Genomic DNA, 20,646 nt, shown 5'->3' on the forward strand with positions numbered 1-20,646 from the left:
CCCCATTATTCCCTGTGTATTTATACCTGTGTTCTCTGTTTGTCTGTTGCCAGTTCATTTTGTTTCGTCAAGCCTACCAGCGGTTTTCCCTTTGCTCCTGTCTCTCGATTATGCCCGTTTCCTAGTTTTCCCTGTGTTGACCATTCTATCTGCCCTGACCCTGAGCCTGCCTGCCGTCCTATACCTTTTCCCCACTACTCTGGATTACCGATCTCTGCCTGACCTAATCCTGAGCCCGGCCTGCTGTCCTGCACCTTACAACCTCTCTGGATTATTGACCCCTGCCTGCCTTGACCTGTCGTTTGCCTGCCCCTGATTAAGGAATAAACTTTTGTTCCTTCAACAGTCTGCACCTGGGTCATACCTTCAAACGTGATACTATCGATGTTACATTGAGCTGGGTGAATGGAATATGAATGACAGTCATCCAATATGCTGTAATAGAAATAAGGCCATGCTCATTAGAAAATACTTGCCCTCCCTCCTCTTAAACGGCACTGACCACCACTGGAGGGTAGTGATGGGAATTCCGGTGATTTGGCTCCCAAACGGCTCTTTGTTCAAAATGCTTAAAAACCGACCTAGAACCATGAACAAAATTACAGATCTCCAATGTAAAAAAATAAAGGGAGCCTGCCATTATGTCAAATTGTGAAATGTGCGTTCAAATAAATGTTTACCTGCGCAAATTATTAGATGGCACAGAAAACAATTAGGGGGGACCAGATTGACGCGCTCTCCCCATTACTTACTGTTTCTGCAGTGAGGATTACTCTCTTTAGAGAGTTATTTTGTAACTTATCTGCTGAAAAACATTGTTTTGAGCTCAAAAAGCAGGAGTATCAGTATCCCAATCAGGAAGCCAAATGAACGGCTCTTTCACCGATGCGTTACAGTTCCCAACGATCCGTTGGGTCTGTTAGCGAACGTAAGTAGCTCTCATGGTCTCCAACAGAATTAGACGTTCATTCATGTTTCTCAAACATCAAATTTTGAAGTTATTACAAACATCAAGTGTTTAAGGTTAAATTTATGCATTAGTTCCAAAATCTTAAGATTAGGCATTAACTCTGAATGGTTAAGGTTTGGGATAGGCTTAAAACAAAATATAAAAAATGACTTGCTATTGCTGGATTCGATCCACCATCCATATCCACAATGCCCTGGCAAAACCCATTACTAAAAAAGAGAGCAGCGGTGAGGCTACCTCTCGCCCAACTCACCGACACCGTCCCTCCCGTCCCTCTCCTCTCCTTCCCTCTGCTGAGAAAAGGGGACACAGTCTTCCAGCTGATGGTGAAACTCAAGTCGCACGGCATTATTTCTTCCTCATGCACCAATTCATGTTGTTACTCCTACTGTATGACCAGAGAAAGTGAAATATTCCTTGATAGAAAAAAAGACACCTCTAAAAGCCTAAAAACAATGCAAGCTGATTGGAACAATTTTCTATACTTATTCATTGCAGCAGCAGTGCTGGTTGTAGTGTGAGTGGAAGTAGGGAAAGCACACATTTTATGACTTATCAAAGTGTTGAACAGTGTTGACAGTGCTGAATAACAATTTAAACATGAACTTACTCAGAAAAACAGCAGCTCTCTGCTGTATTCGTTGAGTCTTTTTAGTCCTGGTTTTAATAGTTTTCAAATCTCACAGTATCACCTTTTCTGTGCGTTCAAGGTTTCTTTTTAGGGAGTGAAGGTTATTTAAGGTAAGGGTTACATGGAGAAAATCGGACCTCTCTGAAATGAAAATGGATGGCCCTCCCTTCTGCAAAATATATTTTACCTAAACCCTCCCTTAGAGCTTGAAAAAAAAAACAAGTGACTCTCCCCTATAGCCAAAATAATAATTAAAAGTGGATGGCAGAGAACATGCCTACCGTTTACCCTCACTTCTTGGACAGACCAGAGAGAGCCTCACGCCTCGAACACACCTACAGTGGTCTGCAAAATGGTACGCAGCATCATCTGGATATGTAACAGAAGTTCAACAATCACCTTCTGCTATCATTTCTGCCAAGCTGTCTACACATACAATACGTTCGATTTATCCAACACATTCAGCACACAGAATGCACTGCAACTGCGTCTGCAACCATTGGCGAAAACCTGATATCAACTTTGGAGAGGACAATTACATGAAATTTTCTCAAGAGCAATTCCTGAGGTGGACAGCAAAAGTAGTGCTGTAACACATAGCCTACATTGTAATATGGTAAATGTATATTGAGGAACCAAAGAAATAAGGTGTTTGCCGTACTCCTAACTACCGGTACCCAAAACTACACAACTAATCACAACAGCAATACCATTGCCTTTAACAAATCTTAGTTCAGTCACCAGTTTAAGTTGAGAGTGGGGGTATCCATGCCATTTTCCAATTATGTTCCTATTTTACAAGTCAAAAAAATTGAGAAACTTTCATAATGTTGCCAAACAAATACTCAACAAACTTACCTGAGACTCCCTGTCTCTGCCAGTCTGTCCCTGCATATCTGTCCCCAACTCTGCTGTCTGTGTGCCATCTGTTGCCTGCTCTGCCTAATGACATCATTGTGAAACATTTCCATTAGAATTTCATTTCTTTCTTATGAACATTTTATCAACTAGTCTTTGAGATATTAGGCTACTAGGGTTCTTACTATGCGTTTTGGTGTATTGAAAAATACTCTGATGTCCGTGTTTTATTTTTCTGCCATTTTTCTACCTGGTTGGCTGGCTGGCTACACACACAGTGTGTAGGTTATTTACAGTAGGAGATGGGCTTCTATCATCTTCTATCATTCTATTTGGGCTTCGATCTAAAAGGTAGCTAGCAAATGTGAAACGGATTAAAATGACAAGAATTGACAGCTGTATGAGTTCACCATTTACACAACATATGCTGCAACCTTTTGTAATTTTAATAGTTTGTTTCATATTGGCTGGCTTCCAACAATAGCTGAATTTGCAAAGCTAGCGAGCACCAATTCAGTTTCAGTGGTGTTTGCTATAATCTTTGCTACCCGGGTTAAATAAAGGTGAAATAAAATAAATAAATAAAAGTTCACTTGCGACAATTTAGCTTTTGCAACGAGACCATTAAATATATTTAAGACAATGGTAGAAGAGAGTGTAGTTCTGTTCAGTTTGGATTTCAGTTTATCGCTAACCTTATCACAGGGACTTTGAAGCACTAACTTACATCATCTGCATGCTGATTCCATATTTGACGACGCCACATAAATGGAATAGGTACTAGCTAGCTTAATAGTTAATATTTGCGCGCTAGCTCTGCATATTCAGCTAGTGTGTGTGCGCGATTGACTGGATTAACCTCACGTCAGTTACGTAGCAAGCTAAGGAACTGGCAGTGGATGAAACCATTGTGAGGCAAAGGGTGGGGGGGTTGCAATCTTTTAAAACTTAAAAACGCGCTATTAAGTGTCTATAATCAGCACAATTGCTTTCATTGCGTATTATTAATATTTCTTAAATTACATAGTTATGTTTCAGTGATATATTGGGAGGGACAAATCATATTTTCCCCCCCGTCCCCCCCGGGATTTCTGCCCCGTGTCTGCAACGCAATGCTGCGAGGCAAACGCAGCATTCAATTGGAAATGAATGTACTTCTGGTGTACCAAAACACAAAACACTGTAGGTGTGATCGAGGCATCAACTTCGTTCCCATAACCCATAAGCACTCCGTTACGTTGTGCCAGATGTATTTCAATGGGGACATCCACAATGGAGTGGAAATGCAACGCCCCCTTGCGGTTCAAGGCTCCGTTGCGAGACGGACACTGTATACGTTGAAATTGTTTTAACTTTGGGTCGACTTCAGTCCAGCCAGAGGCCGTCGAAGACCTGTTTTTGATCAGCAAGAGCAGATCAGGCCGGAACTCTGTGCAATGCAGCCTAGTTTTATTTACACCATCCCAGCAGCTATCTTAGAAATAGAACTTTGCGCTTTGCTTCTCAGAGCATGCACTCCACAGCCTATAACCTATAGTTTATGGGAAATTTGACTGAAACCACACTAAATAACCCATTAGGCACACTTTATAGTGCCTGCCCAGCAGAGAATCGGAGATTCTTTAATTATTTTTATTTTTTAATTGCAACAATAATAACAATATTACACATCAATACAGGGGCATTTGTGTAGAGTATCCTTTTACCATCTAAACCACTGTGAAATATATTTTCCATAACCACAAATATTGTATTTTCAGCTGTTTGAAGCTAGTGTAAAAAAAACGAAAGTAAATGATGCAAAAAACGAAAGACCAGGAAGCATAGATATAAAGCACATAGAACACATCTACTGCTTCTTAGACTTGCTTTCAATGAGAATGACAGGTCTATAACTCACATTTCTATGTGAATTTGGTCAGGTTTCTCAAAGTGGCAACTTTAATATAGAGCAGATTAACAAAGTAGTAGGCTATAAGGCTAACCTAGCCTACTGCCTAATGTATGATTATTTTTTGTGTTTAAAATAGAACGTCTGGCTTTTAATTTAATATTATAAATATGAATGAGACTAATTAAAGGCCTATCATGATTCATTCATTGGGTCTTGCCTTTGAGAGACTAGAACTCACTCATAAACCGATTGATTCGTGAAATAAATCCTTATCCAATATCCACATAATTCCTGAACACGTGATGCAGCTGAAGAAACTACTCATCCCACAATGCTACACAGCCGTGGAGTTCTGCGTCCAACCACTTTGTGCACCTACCCGCTGAGCAAGTATTTTGATTGGTGTGGCTATCTCCGGGCGGTTATTGTTAGGAAGTAGCCTGTAGATTACATTTTACCCACACATTCAACTCAATACCGCCGTAGGAATGTGATGGATTAGAAAAATATGTGCCTTGGTTGTCAACATGTTCCCCGGCGTTTTCTATGCGCTCCTGGCGGGGTTTCTCGGGGCTGTCGCATCTTCATCTGCAAAGCTGTCACTTGGTGCCGATTACCTTAAAGGTGTATGTGAAACGGGGCTACGAACATGGGGAGAGCAGCGGAAATTTAGACAACCGGACGAAACTACCGCATGTGACTGGGTGAGGAATCGCCGCCGTTTAAGCGCCTGAATTATTAATGCGATGGGATTCGGGTGGCTTTGAATAATGTAAATGTCAATGTGTTAGCATAGCAATACGTCCGCGAGAAGGGAAGTTGGGGTTTTCCAGTGAGGAGTTTAAGGCTCCAGATTCCAGCTCGTGCGCTCAGCATCAGCACCATCGGCAGCACCATCGGCGGCTCGCTCAGCTGGACAGGCGATGCTGTGTATCAAGCTCGTGTCGTACCCGCGTGCTTGAACGACATTGCAGCTCTTGCGACCTGCAGTATTACATCGTTTATTTTTGTGTTAAAGCAATATATTTGCTTATGTTGAGTATCATTTTATTCTAGTGGCCGAATGTGATCCTAGTTTAACATATGGGCAATTGTCCATTCAATGTCAATACCATATTGTAATTGGGCTGCTTGAAACGACCTTCATAATGAGGTGTCATGATTTTACGTTTGAGTTATCGTCTATATTATTTATTTATATAGCCGTTAGATATTTATTTGACATATATTTACATGTCAAGACACATAACTGAAATAGGCTCCAAATCCCTGAAATGGAGCTCAACTATTTGATGTGACTCAATTGCAAAATAACATTGTTTTCATTCATATAGACCACATTCCAGTACACGACACACTGACGTCACGCACAATAAAACGCTTTCTCCATCTATGCACATTCAACATAGCCTACATTGACGTTTTTATTACTTATTAACAAAGTCACTTTTTGGGGTTCTCCTATGCTTACAATGATGTTTAGACTCTTGCTTGAACAGTCACAAAGATTATATTTGCTTGTTATCTTTGCAAAATAACTATTTTTGGATTCAGCAGTTGTTAGCTAGAATGCTAACGCTCATTGAAATAGGCTGTTTTTTTAAATTATAATGCAGTTGATTTGCGATGATGACACAGACATTATATAAAGCAGGACATTCATACTAGCCTTAAAATATGATTATAATCCAAAAGTAGTGTGAAATGCACTCAAAAGCAACATGTAAATAGAGGCTTTTTTTTTGCTGGTATTCTATAAGAACTCCCCCTTGTTCTGCCACCAACTTGTGCACGTTTACAAACACAGAAAAGGGGTCTATTGTGTTTGTGTGTTTGTTTCAGCTACACATCCCCCTGAGGCTTCTTTGTGGGGGGCTGCTCTTCACTTGTAATGCTGTGATGTGGACATTCCTCGCTAAGGCTCTCAGGTACTCTTCCTCCTCCACCCGAACCACTGTGACCACCACCGCTTCCAACTTCGTATCTTCCGTAAGTACACGTTTCCCTGTGGAAAAGACACACTTAGTTATAAATAATGTATACGCCTAATAGTCTAAAAGTGCATGGTTTGAATGAATACGTGAAAGACAGATTTTCCGTTTTAACTGCTGTCGATAATAGAGAGAAGTAGTGTAATGACTGGTGCACTAAATGGAAATACCTGTATTTTGCCACAGGCCTTTTTGGGGCAGCTTATCTTCGGGGAGACCCACATTGCGTTGTGGTGGGTGGGAATCTCCCTCACGTTTTCTGGCCTCCTGGTGCTTCAGAGGGCAGCCCCCAATGACCGAGCCAGGAAGGACGAATGACAACCTGTCGGAAGGCGCAACTAATTAACTGATATAGAAAGAAACCAGTAATGCAACCTATAGCCTACTATCTGTGACAAACAATAGCATTTCTCGGGTGAATGGCAACTTTGGAAGGTAAAGCACTGTCAAAACATACCATGTAAGGAATATACAGTGATTTTTCTTGTTTTAAACACTTTGACATCATCAGCAATGTGTGCATGACATCAATACTTGAGAACACAAAAGCTGTATTTTGCTCACATATCCTAAGATGACACTCACTGTAAACTTCCACACCAACATTGCATGTTCAAGGTGATGTGTGAATGGAAGTGGTCTCACAAATGCTGCTACTGCTAGATATACGCAAATACAGCAAACACGTTGATATTCTCATAGCTTATTACTGTATATTACATGATGCGGCTCAGAGTATACACATCATGACCTTGTTAGGAACTTCAGTTGTATCATGTTTATAGCCTCATATCTTGAGGACTTGACCCTTAGAGTTTTGACATGTTTTGTGGATTCTGAGGAGGTTTGGCCTTGCCTGCCTTTATAACAAATGTCTAATAGAAAGTTCCTAACAAGGTCTAAACCCAATTAAGTCAAACCAAAGTACCCAAATATGTTGATCCTGCCTTTTACCCACAGCAGTGTCTCTGTCAATGCATTGTGAAGTCAAACTGCTATGTGGCCCCAAAAAAAATCGTAGTGACCTCAGCTGTCTGTAAAGTGATACTGTCTAGTTCACTCAAAAATCAAAGTTTGTCAGACATATTCAAACCTCAAAAGTCCATCCTTTCCAATTTATTTGGAGTTGAGGCACAGAGCTGGATCTACACAGCAGATGGCCTGGACCTCTGGACATTAGCCCACGTCTGACCTCAACTAAAATTTTGGAGTGAACTATCCCTTATTCCCTTTGGCAGAAGAGACTCATTATTTAATTGACCTAATGGGGTGTCTAAACAACAGTTACTCCAATGTCAGGCCTTTTAATTGAGTGTCACCAGCTGTTTGTCTTCCAGCTGTGGCCTGTATCATCAACAATGTCTATCCTAGTTTTCCAATGCAATTAAAATCAGTTTGAGGTTATCCTTGGGGTAAGGGAGGCATCCGGTAGCACAGTCCCTCCCTCTGCATCTTCCAAGACTTCCAAAAGGTCAAATGTTGCTGTGGGGTTTCTAACCCAAATACTGAAAGTAGTGTTTATTACTAGCATGCTTGTCCTCCAACGATGTGTACTTCCCTGATATTCCTTAACACTGTGATGTGCTATTGTGGAAATGGGCTTTTTGCGTAACACTGACAACGTTACCATAGACTGGAGTTTGACTTGACAACTTTACTATACGATCACACTTAGCTGTTGTTTTTTTATACGTATCATATGCATGCAACAACCAACGGTAGCTACCTGTATTCTGACTATCTATTAGACAATGATATGTCTGTATAAATGCAGAAGAACGCACACTATGAAATCCGTTCTCCATCCAGTTGCAGTACATTACAGACTGCAGGTTTTGTATGTAATGTAACCTACTTCCCTGGCAATGTGACTATGGTATTGAATCAGGATGGGAGACATTGGTGCTGACATTTCTCCTGTGTTCTTCAGTCAGTCTAAACATTTACCTGTGAAGCCACTGTCACTAAGGGCAAGAGGAATCAATGCACTAGAGTAGTGGTTTCATGAAATCGCCAGCCCCTGAATGGGACATGTTTGTAACAGTTATACTGCAGATATGGATATCATGTTATAAACTGTAGATATTAGTTTGGGAGGTGCATATGACTGACCTGTTAAGATGTGTGTTCCAGATTAGTGCAGCACCGAGGCCCTACTAGGGGGAATAAGGAAAGGCAATGTGTTATAAACAAAAATGCATTATTAAAAGAGTCCTTACTTGGACAAGCCACCTCCCCATCCTTTGAATATGTTGCTTGGCTCTTAGTAAATGGTGTAGGATAAGGGAGGAAGTCTCAGAAAGTGTCTGTTAGCCAATAGAATTTGATTGCACATACTGATGCTGTGTCTGTGTGTGACAAACTGTTAGTCATCACTTCTTGGACAACGGGGAGAGAAAAACAGGTGTTTGGGCAGACTGCAAACTGTCTGCGCTGGTAAGAAATATGAACCATTCATATCAAGTCTAATATAACTTATTTTAAAATAACATTTGTAAGTGTAACTATTTTCTATTTACAGAAAATATTATGGACATGTGTAACCACTCATCCAAATATGAGATGGTGCACAATGTGAAATAAACCTCATCTAGGAAAGTGAACTGTTATTTGTTCATTCTGTCACGTTAAGGTATGACCCAGGTGCAGACAGTGTAGAAGGAACAAAAGTTTATTCTTTAAAATGGGCAGGCAAACGACAGGTCAAGGCAGGCAGGGGTGAAAAATCCAGAGAGGGTGTAAAGTACCGGAACAGCAGGCAGGCTTAGGTCAGGCAGAGGTCGGTAATCCAGAGTAGTGGGGCAAAGGTACTGGACGACAGGCAGGCTTGAATGGTCAAAACCGGGAAACTAGAAAACAGGGACTACAGCAACGACAGGAGCAAGGGGGAAGAAAAAAAATGCTGGTAGGTTTGAACAAAGAAAACGAACTGGCAACAGACAACAGGTATAAATACACAGGATAATGGGGAAGATGGGCGACACCTGGAGGGGACTGGAGACAATCACAAAGACAGGTGAAACAGATCATGGTGTGACAGTACCCCCCCCTCCAGGGGCACCACCTGGTGTTCTACTTGGGTGCATACCTGGTTGACGGCGGTGGAAGTCGGCGATGTGGGCTGGGTCCAGGATGTCTCTAGCGGGGACCCAGCACCTCTCCTCAGGGCCATAACCCTCCCAGTCAACCAGGTACTGGAAACCCCTGCCCTGTAGTCGAACACTCAGGAGACATCTCACCGTGTACGCCGGATAGCCATCGATGACACGGGGAGGAGAATTGGGCCTGGAAACAGAAGACAAAGGGCTGTGAGACATGGGCTTAATCCTAGACACATGGAAAGTAGGATGAATACGGAGGTGAACAGCAGTGGGGTTAATGACTCGAGATGGGGAACGGGCTGATGAAACAGAGGGAAAGTTTACGGGACTCCACCCGGAGGGGCAGGTCGCCGGTGGAGAGACATACCCTCTGCCCGAGCCGATAGCGTGGAGCAGGGGTCCGGTGGCGATCCACTTGTCGCCGATACCTGGAAGTGGTCTTCAACAGAGCGGCCCGGGCTCTCTTCCAAGTATGGCGACAGAGACAGGTGAACATCTGGGCAGAGGGATTGCTGACTTCCTCCTCTTGCTCTGGGAAGACCGGAGGCTGATATCCCAAGGAACACAAGGGCGAGAGACCCGTGGCAGAGCAAGGAAGAGTTTTGCAGGCGTACTCAACCCATACCAGTAGCTGACTCCGGGTGGTAGGGTTGGCGGAGGCAGCGAAGAGTCGTCTCTAAGTCCTGGTTGGCTCGCTCTGACTGGCCGTTGGACTGGGTGTGGAATCCGGAGGACAGGCTGGCCAACAACCCAATGAGCGTGCAGAACGCCTTCCAGAACCGGGCCGAAAATGGCAGATCCCGGTTGGAGACCATGTCCACCGGGAGTCCGTGGATCTGGAAGATGTGCTGCACCATAAGCTGGGCCGTCTCCTTGGCCGAGGGTAGTTTGGGGAGAGGAATGAAGTGGGTGGCTTTGGAAAACCAGTCGACTACAGTCAGGATGGCTGTGTTGCCCTCAGACAGGGGGAGACCCGTGACGAAATCCAGGGATATATGGGACCAGGGACGGTGAGGGACAGGCAGTGGTTGGAGAAGACCAGCCAGAGCTTGACGAGGAGTCTTGTTCTGTGCGCAGACCGTGCAGGCAGCGACAAACGCGGCAACATCCGGAACCATAGTAGGCCACCAAAAGCGCTGTCGCATGAAGGCCAGGGTCCGACGAGAGCCCGGGTGACAGGCAAGCCTGGAGGAATGGGCCCACTTCAGGACCGCGGAGAGGACAGTGTCAGGCACAAACATCCGGTTATCTGGGGCCCCCCCAGGGTTCTGCTCTGCCTCCCAGACCTGTTTCCCTATACCCCAGCTGAGTGCCGTTGCCAGGCACGAGGTGGGAAAGATGGTCTCGGGCTCCAAGGTGGTAACCGTGGGGTTATAGCGACGAAACAGGGCATCCGGCTTGACATTCTTCGACCCTGGCCGGTAGGAGAGGGAAAAGTTGGGCCCTGCTGTTTACCCGGTTTATCTCGCTTGCCTGGAGTTGAGGCGCTTGGCGGTGCAGAGATACTCCAGGTTTTTGTGGTCGGTCCACACAATGAACGGATGTTCCGCCCCTTTTAGCCAGTGCCTCCAATGCCATCAGCGAGAATCTTCCGATTCCCCACATCGTAGTTCCTCTCATTCGCGTTGAGGTGGTGGGAGAAGAAGGCACCGGGATGCAGCTTAAAGGTCCAGGGCAGAACGTTGGGACAGGACAGCCCACACTCCGACATCCAAAGCGTCGGCCTCCACCACGAACTGACAGGAAGGGTCAGGATGAACCAGGATAGGAGCAATGGTGAAGCGGTGTTTAAGGTCCCGGAATGCCCAGTCAGTGACAGAGGACCATGTGAACGGAACTTTGGTAGAGGAGTGCAGACAGGGGGGAGGCCAGGGTGCTGTAACCCCAGATAAAGCGGTGATAAAAAGTTGGCGAACCTCAGGTAGCGCTGCAGCTGCACCCTGGACGTAGGCTAAGGCCAATCCACCACTGCTCTCACCTTCTCAGGATCCATCTGGACACTCCCAGCAGAGATGATGTAGCCCAGAAAGGGAATGGTGGAGCAATGGAACTCGCACTTTTCCACCTTCACAAACAACTGGTTCTCCAGAAGGTGCTGGAGAACCTGTCGGAAGTGGAGCGCGTATTCTGGGGGGAGCGGGAGAAGACAAGGATGTCAATGTAGACGAAGACAAACTGGTTCAACATGTCGCAGAGAACATCATTCACCAGAGCCTGGAACACAGCAGGGGTGTTGTTGAGGCCAAAGGGCATGACCAGATATTCGTAGTGGCCGCGTTGAAGGTGGTCTTCCACTTGTCCCCCTCTCGTATCCATACCAGGTGGTAGGCATTTCATAGATCCAGCTTGGAGAAAACAGTGGCCCCCTGGAGTGGCTTGAAGGCCAAGAAAATGAGTGGTAGCGGATAACGGTTCTTCATAGTAATGTCATCGAGTCCCCAGTAATCAATGCACAGGCCTTGTCCTTTTTCTCCACGAAGAAGAATCCTGTGCCAGCGGGACGGATAAATCCTGTAGCTAGGGAGTCCCCAATGTAGGTCTCCATAGCCTTGGTCTCTGGTCCCTTCAGAGAGTACAGACATCCCCAGGGCGGCGTGGTGCTAGGGAGAAGGTCAATCCCGCAGTCATAGGAGCAGTGCAGCGGAAGGGAAGTAGCCAGGGACTTGCTGAACACCTGAGTGAGCCTGGTCTTTTACCGGGCAAGAGGACACAAAATGAAGTCCCGCAATACAGACAGCTCCTTGTGTTGATCTTGTGTTGCTGTTCCGCTGGCAACAGCCCAGCCCGGCCTAGTTGCATAGCCTCGGGAAACAGTGCCTCGGCCATCTTCGGTGACTCTCAAGGAAGGTCGGAAACCTCAGGTGCTCTCGGCAGCTGGACCGTCAGGTACTTCTGGGATGACTCAGAGTCGAGGTGAAATCTCTGGACGTGCGAGCAAAAATTAATTTCCTCTCCATCCGTCGTTCCCGCAATCGCCCATCGATGGAGTCAAGATCTGTGGGTAACTCCCGAGCAGCAAGCTCGTCCTTAACTTCCTCCGAGATGCCGTGCAGGAACATGTCGAACAGTGCTTCATGGTTCCACGCACTTGCCGCTGCCAACGTGCGGAAATCCACCGCATAGTTGGCCACTCTGCGGGCGTCCTGCCGGAGCTGGATTAGCCGGCTGTTGTTTCCATACAGCGGTAGCCCAGGCGAGAGCCTTCCCAGACATCAGCGTGATGAGTTAGGCTATCTTGGAGCGATCCAAGGGGAAGGAAGGATGAAGCTCAAAAGGGAGGGCACACTGAGCTAAAAATGCCCGACAGGTGCTCGGCTTTCCACTAAAGCGTTCCCGGGGGAGGTAAACGGGGCTCCCGGGAAGGTGGAGTGGTGGTGCTGCTAACCGCAGAGTTATTGAGGGGCGGTCGGGTTACCACCGTGGCAGGCAGCCCCCCAGACAACCTGCATAATTGCTCCAGCAGCATGTCCAATGCCAGGTCATGGCACTCAGCCAACGTTTGGACCACGTCCATAAGACCACAAAGCAATTCCTAGTGCCTACCAATGAAGGCTTCTTGGGAGGAGATGGCATTGCCACAGCTGGCCCGGGTCTGCTAGGTCAGTCATGGCCAGTTCTATCACGTTTTAAGATATGACCCAGGTGCAGACAGTGCAGAAGAAACTAAAGTACATTTTTTAAACAGGGGTAGGAAAACAACAGGTCAAGGCAGGCAGGGGTCAATAATCCAGAGAGGGTGTAAGGCACCGGAACAGCAGGCGGGCTCAGGTCAGGCAGAGGTTGGAAATCCAGAGTAGTGGGGCAAAAGTACAGGACGACAGGCAGGCTCAGGGCAGGCAGGAATGGTCAAAACAGGGACTATAGCAAAGACAGGCGCAAGGGAAAACCGCTGGTACGTTTGAACAAACAAAAAAACTGGCAACAGACAAACAGAGAACACAAGTATAAGTAAACGGGATAATGGGGAAGATGGGTGACACCTGGAGGGGGTGGAGACAATCACAAAAACAGGTGAAACAGATCAGGGTGTGACACATTCATTATTCTAAATGACTCATCTAAAACTCCAAGAGACTAATTAACTACCGTCAATGGAAAGAGATGCACATACAGGCACAATTTATAAGGTTACATGTCCAGTAAATTTCTCAGATGACCTAATAAATTGATTGTCAAATGAAATTGTATTTGTCACATGTGCCGAATACCACAGGTGTATATCTTATCGTGAAATGCTTACTTTCAAGCCCTTAACCAACAATGCAGTTCAAGTAATAGAGTTAAGAAAATATTTACTAAATAAACTAAAGGAAAAGGAAAAAAAGTAACACAATAAAATAACAATAACGAGGCTATATACAGGGGGTACCGGTACCGAGTCAATGTGTGGGGGTACAGGTTCGTCGAGGTAATTTGTACATGTAGGTAGGGGGAAAGTGACTATGCATAGATAATAAACAGCGAGTAGCAGCAGTGTAAAAACAAAGGGGGGGGGTCAATGTAAATAGTCCGGGTGGCCATTTGATTAATTGTTCAGCAGTCTTATGGCTTGGGGGTAGAAGCTGTTAAGGAGCCTTTTGGACCTAGACTTGGCGATCCGGTACTGCTTTCCGTGCGGTAGCAGAGAGAACAGTCTATGACATGGGTGACTGGAGTCTTTGACAATTTTTGGGCCTTCCTCTGACACCACCTACTATATAGGTCCTGGATGGCAGGAAGCTTGGCCCCAGTGATGTACTGGGCCATACGCACTACCCTTTATAGCTCCTTACGGTCGGGGGCCGAGTAGTTGCCATACCAGGCATTGATGCAACTGGTCAGGATGTTCTCGATGGTGCAGCTGTAGAACTTTTTGAGGATCTCGGGACCCATGCCAAATCTTTTCAGTCTCCTGAGGGGGAAAAGGTGTTGTCGTGCCCTCTTCACGACTGTCTTGGTGTGTTTGGACCATGATAGTTTGTTGGTGATGTGGACACCAAGGAATTTGAAACTGTCAACCCGCTCCTCTACAGCCCCATCGATGTGAATGGGGGCATGTTCGGTCCTCCTTTCAGACAAAGTCCAGTGTGCTATTAGCATAACAAGTAAGGCATACGATAAATTGAAACTGTACAGAGAAAATAGGCCTATGAAAACATGAAGGTCATTCAGAATGCACCACTACATTAACTATTCCACAGGTACGGTATATTGTCTACCTGGAAATAGTCTTAATGGGATAGTTCACTGAAAAACTAACTTTATCTATTTAAATACGTTTTTGAGTGAACAATCCCTTTAATAAGACAAAAATGTTGACAGGCGGACGACCATTTAAAAAAAACAATACATTTGTCATTAATTTCCATATAACTCCAGTAACTTCAACTTTTGAAAGAGTTGCACTTTGTAAAACATTTATTTATAGCAGTGTGTTTGAAAAATGTATAAATAAAGAGACAGATATGAAAAAATACTAGTCCCTTTGTCCAGTGGCGTAAAAAACGTAAGTAAAAATACTTTAAAGTACTACTTAAGTAGTTATTTGGGGTATCTGTACTTTACTATTTTACTTTTAATTCACTACATTCCTCAAGAAAATAAACCACTTTTTACTCCATACATTTCCCCAAACACCCAAAAGTACATTTTGAATGCTTAGCAGGTCAGGAAAATGGTCCAATTCACACACATAAAGAGAACATCCATGGTCATCCCTACTGCCTCTGATCTGGCCAACCCACTAAATATACATGCTTCGTTTGTAAATTACGTCTGAGTGTTGGAGTGTGCTCCTGGCTATCCGGAAATTTAAAAAACAAGAAAACGGTGGCGTCTGGTTTGCTTAATATAATGAATTTGAAATTATTTATACTTTTGATACTTAAGTATATTTTAGCAATTACATTTACTTTTGATACCTACTTAATTATATTTAAATTCAAATACTTTTAGACTTTTACTCAAGTAGTATTTTACTGGGTGACTTTAACTTTTACTTGAGTAATTTTCTATTAAGGTATCTTTACTTTTACTCAAGTATGACAATTGGGTATTTTTTCCACCACTGACAACTTTCGCTAAAACTAGATTTGTCCGTCGGACTACCAGATGGTGAAGCGTGATTCATCACTCCAGAGAACGCGTTTCCACTGCTCTAGAGTCTAATGTTGGCGTGCTTTACACCACTCCAGCCGATGCTTGGCATTGCGCATGGTGATCTTAAGCTTGTGTGCGGCTGCTCGGCCATGGAAACAAATTTCATGAAGCTTCAGACGAACAGTTCTTGTGCTGACGTTGCTTCCAGAGGTAGTTTGGATCTCAGTAGTGAGTGTTGCAACTGAGGACAGACCATTTTTACACGTTACGTGCTTTAGCACTCGGTGGTCCCGTTCTGTGAGTTTGTGTGGCCTACCACTTCAGTTTGTGTGGCCTACCACTGAGCCGTTATTGCTCCTAGACGTTTTCACTTCACCATATGAGCAAGTACAGTTGACCGGGGCAGCTCTATCAGGACAAAAATTTGACTAACTGACTTGTTGGAAGCTAACTGACTATGGAGATTGCATGGCAGTGTGCTCGATTTTATACACCTGTCAGCAATGGGTGTGGCCGAAATAACCAAATCCACAAATTTGAAGGGGTGTTCACATCCGTTTGCATATACAGTGCATTCGTAAAGTATTCAGACCCCTTAGACTTTTTCCACATTTTGTAATGTTACAGCCTTATTCAAAAATATATATATTTTTTAAATCCTTTTATTCATCAATCTACATACAATAATGACAAAGCAAAAACAGGTTGTTGTTTTTTTGGTGTAAAAACCTCCAGAAATATCACATTAACATAAGTATTCAGACCCTTTAACTTAGTACTTTGTTGAAGCGCCTTTGGCAACGATTACAGCCTCGAGTCTTATTGGGTATGATGCTAAAAGCTTGGCACACCTGTATTTGGGGAGTTTCTCCCATTCTTCTCTGCAGATCCTCTCAAGCTCTGTCAGGTTGGATAGTGAGTATCGCTACACAGCTATTTTCAGGTCTCTCCAGAGATGTTTGATCGGGCCACTCAAGGACATTGAGAGACTTGTCCCGAAGCCACTCCTGCGTTATCTTGGCTGTGTGGTTAGGGTCGTTGTCCTTTTGGAAGGTGAACCTTCACCCCAGTCTGAGGTCCTGAGCGCTCTGGAGCAGGTTTTCATCAAGGATCTCTCTGTACTTTGGAAGGTGAACCTTCACCCCAGTCTGAGGTCCTGAGCACTCTGGAGCAGGTTTTCATCAAGGATCTCTCTGTACCTCTCTGTACTTTTCATCTTTCCTTCGATCCTGACTTAGTCTCCCACTCTCTGCCTCTGAAAAACATCCCACAGCATGATGCTGCCACCACCATGCTTCACCGTAGGGATGGTGCCAGGTTTCCTCCAGATGTGACGCTTGGCATTCAAGCCAAAGAGAGAGTCCTTTAGGTGCCTTTTGGCAAACTCCTAGTGGGCTGTCATGTAGCTTTTACAGAAGAGTGGCTTCAGTCTGGCCACTCTACCATAAAGGCCTGATTGGTAGAGAGCTAGAGAGATGGTTGTCCTTCTGGAAGGTTCTCCCATCTCCACAGATGAACTCTGGAACTCTGTCAGAGTGACCATCTGATTCTTGGTCACTTCCCTGACTAAGGCCCTTCTCAGTTTGGTGGGCAGCCAGCTCTAGGAAGAGTCTTGGTGGTTCCAAACTTCTTCCATTTAAGAATGATGGAGGCCACTGTGTTCTTGGGGACCTTCAATGCTGCAGACATGTTTTGGTACCATTCCCTAGATCTGTGCCTCGACACAATCCTGTCTCGGAGCTCTACGTTAAATTCCTATGACCTCGTGGCTTGTTTTTTCCTCTGACAAGCGCTGTCAACTGTGAAAACTCATATAGATAGGTGTGTGCCTTTCCAAATCATGTCCAATCAATTGAATTTACCACAGGTGAACTCCAATCAAGTTGGAGAAACTTCTCAAGGATGATCAATTGAAACAGGATGCACCTGTGCTCAATTTTGATTCTCATAGCAAAGGGTCTGAATACTTACAGTACCAGTCAAAAGTTTAGACACACCTACTCATTCAAGGGTTTGTCTTTATTTTGACTATTTTCTACATTGTAGAATAATAGTGAAGACATCAACACTATGAAATAACAAATATGGAATCATGTAGTAACTAAAAAAGTGTTAAAGAAATTTGAGATTCTTCAAAGTACCCACACTTTGCCTTGACAACAGCTTTGCACACTCTTGGCATTCTCTCAACCAGCTTTATGAGGTAGTCACCTGAAACACATTTTAATTAAGAGGTGTGCCTAAAAGTTAAAAGTTCATTTGTGGAATTTCTTTCCTTCTTAATTTGTTTGAGCCAATCAGTTGTGTTGTGACAAGGTAGGGGTGGTATACAGAACATAGCACTATTTGATAAAAGTCCAAGTCCATATTATGGCAAGAACAGTTCAAATAAGCAAAGAGAAATGACAGTCCATCATTGTTTTAAGACATTATGGTCAGTCAATGCAGAACATTTTAAGAACTTTGTAAGTTTCTTCCGGTGCAGTCGCAAAAACCATCAAGTGCTATGATGAAACTGGCTCTCATGAGCACCGCCACAGGAAAGGAAGACCCAGAGTTACCTCTGCTGCAGAGGATAAGTTCATTAGAGTTACCAGCCTCAGAAATTGCAGCCCAAAAAAATGCTTCACAGAGTTCAAGTAACAGACACATCTCAACACCAACTGTTCAGAGGAGACTGCGTGAATCAGGCCTTCATGGTCAAATTGCTGCAAAGAAACCACTACTAAAGGACACCAATAATAAGAAGAGACTTGCTTGGGCCAAGAAACACGAGCAATGGACGTAAGACCAGTAGAAGTCTGTCCTTTGCTCTGATGAGTCCAAATGTGATATTTTTGGTTCCAACCGCCATGTCTTTATGAGACGCAGAGTAGGTGAACGGATGATCTCTGCATGTGTGGTTTCTACAGTGAAGCATGGAGGAGGAGGTATGATAGTGTGGGGGTGCTTTGCTGTTGACACGGTCTGGGATTTATTTAGAATTCAAGGCACACTTAACCAGTATGGCTACCAGAGCATTCTGCAGCGATACGCCATCCCATCTGGTTTGCGCTTAGTGGGACTATCATTTGTTGTTCAACTCGACAATGACCCAACACACCTCCAGGCTGTGTAAGTGCTATTTGACCAAGAAGGAGAGATGGAGTGCTGCATCAGATGACCTGGCCTCCACAATCACCCGACCTCAACCCAATTGAGATGGTTTGGGATGAGTTGGACCGCAGAGTGAAGGAAAAGTAGCCAACAAGTGCTCAGCATATGTGGAAACTCCTTCAAGACTGTTGGAAAAGCATTCCAGGTGAAGCTGGTTGAGAGAATGCCAAGAGTGTGCAAAGCTGTCATCAAGGCAAAGGGTGGCTACTTTGAAGAATATAAAATATAACAAATATTTTGATTTGTTTAATACTTTTTTTGGTTACTACATGATTCCATGTGTTATTTCATAACAAAATAGTAAAAAATAAAATAAAACCCTTGAATGAGTAGCTGTGTCCAAACTTTCCCTATGGGACTCCCAATCACGGCCTGATGTGATGCAGCCTGGAGTCGAACCAGGGACTGCAGTGATGCCTCTTGCATTGAGATGCAGTGCCTTAGACTGCTGCGCCACTCGGGAGATTGATGAGGAAAATGTTAGAATAAGGCTGTAGCGTAACATGTTCAAACAGTAAAAGGGACTGAATACTTTCCAAATGCACTGTATAGTTTATTTTGAGTAGATAAATATTCAACCCCATGAGTCAATGCATGTTAGAAACACTGTTGGCGATTACAACTGTGAGTTTTTCTGGGTAAGTCTAAGTAAGAGCTTTCCACACCTGGATTGCGTAACATTTGTACATTATTCTTTCAATTTTTCAAGCTCTGTCAAATTGGTTGTTGGTCATCACTAGACAACCATTTTCAGGTCTGCCATAGATTTTCAAGACGATTTAAGTCCAAACTTGAACTTGGCTACTCTGGAACATTCACTGTCTTCTTGGTAAGCAACTCCAGTGTTGATTTGGCCTTGTGTTTTAGCTTATTGTCCTGCTGAAAATGTATTAATCTCCCAGTGTCTTGTGGAAAGCAGACTGAACCAGGTTTCCCTCTAGGATTTTGCTTAGCTCCATTACTTGAATTTTTTATCCAGAAAAACTCCCCAGTCCGAATATGCCCATAACATGATGCAGCCACCACTATGCTTGAAAATATGGAGTGGTACTCAGTAATGTGTTGTATTGAATTTGCCCCAAATATAACACTTTGTATTCAGGACAAAAAGTGAATTGCTTTGCCAAACTGTTTTTGCAGTATTGTTTGTGCCTTGTAAACAGGATGCATGTTTTGGAATATTTGTTATACTGTACATGCTTCCTTCTTTTCACTTAAGTTATAAATGTGGAGTAACTACAATGTTGTTGATCCATTCTCAATTTTCTCCTATCACCAATGGCCAATCACCAAAGTCAGCAATGGCCTCATGGCAACTGAGTTAGGAAGGATGCCTGTACTGAATCTTTGTAGTAATTGGTTGTATTGATACACCATCCATAGTGTAATTAATAGCTTCACCATGCTCATAGGGATATTCAATGTCTGCTTTTTTATTTCTATCCATTTACCAATAGGTGCCCTTCTTTGCGAGGCATTGGAAAACCTCCCTGGTCTTTGTGGTTGAAATTCACTGGTCAACTGAGGGCCCTTACAGATAATTGTATGTGTGGTGTACAGAGATAAGGTAGTCATTCAAAAATCATTGCACACAGAGCGAGTCCATGCAACTTATTATCTGACTCATTAAGCACACGTTTACTCCTGAACTTAAGTATTCAACAAAAAGGGGTTGAATACTTATTGACTTAAGACATTTCAGCTTTTCATTTTGAATTCATTTGTAAACATTTTCCACTTTAATTTTGTGTTATTGTGTGAAGGCCAGTGATAAAAAAAAAAATATATATATATTGAGTCCCTTTTAAATTCAAGCTGTAACACAACAAAATGTGGAAAAAGTCAAGGGGTGTGAATACTTTCTGAAGGTACTGTAATGTCATGTAGCGGAGTCTACCATTAATGTACTGAAAGGGGGTAACATGAGCCTTGAACCAGCCTCTTTCTAAGGAACCTCATACCCCATT

At 43.9% G+C, this 20,646-nt stretch overlaps 1 protein-coding gene and 1 long non-coding RNA gene across 2 annotated transcripts; one reads left to right on the plus strand and one right to left on the minus strand.

Annotated features, from left to right (window-relative positions):
* The first annotated feature begins 4,686 nt into the window (after window positions 1-4,686).
* tmem42b (transmembrane protein 42b) lies at window positions 4,687-8,583 on the plus strand. Its single transcript, XM_029731297.1, has 3 exons — window positions 4,687-5,057; window positions 6,196-6,342; window positions 6,531-8,583. Exons 1-3 carry the CDS (start codon window positions 4,881-4,883, stop codon window positions 6,660-6,662), a joined length of 456 nt encoding a protein of 151 aa, XP_029587157.1. The 5' UTR covers window positions 4,687-4,880; the 3' UTR covers window positions 6,663-8,583.
* LOC115173312 (uncharacterized) lies at window positions 5,749-6,593 on the minus strand. The gene is made up of 2 exons (XR_003871581.1): window positions 6,515-6,593; window positions 5,749-6,358 (listed from the first exon to the last, which is right to left on the minus strand). It is a non-coding gene; the product is annotated as an uncharacterized LOC115173312 (long non-coding RNA).
* Window positions 8,584-20,646: the final 12,063 nt, after the last annotated feature.

The sequence above is a fragment of the Salmo trutta genome, chromosome 34, assembly GCF_901001165.1.
Source record: "Salmo trutta chromosome 34, fSalTru1.1, whole genome shotgun sequence".
Taxonomy (NCBI): domain Eukaryota; kingdom Metazoa; phylum Chordata; class Actinopteri; order Salmoniformes; family Salmonidae; genus Salmo; species Salmo trutta.

Coding starts and splice junctions, on each gene's coding strand:
- tmem42b (XM_029731297.1), top strand. CDS start 4,881: ATGTTCCCCGGCGTTTTCTATGCGCTCCTGGCGGGGTTTCTCGGGGCT. Junction 5,058..6,195: donor AAACTACCGCATGTGACTGG/GTGAGGAATCGC, acceptor TGTTTGTTTCAG/CTACACATCCCCCTGAGGCT. Junction 6,343..6,530: donor CTTCCAACTTCGTATCTTCC/GTAAGTACACGT, acceptor ATTTTGCCACAG/GCCTTTTTGGGGCAGCTTAT.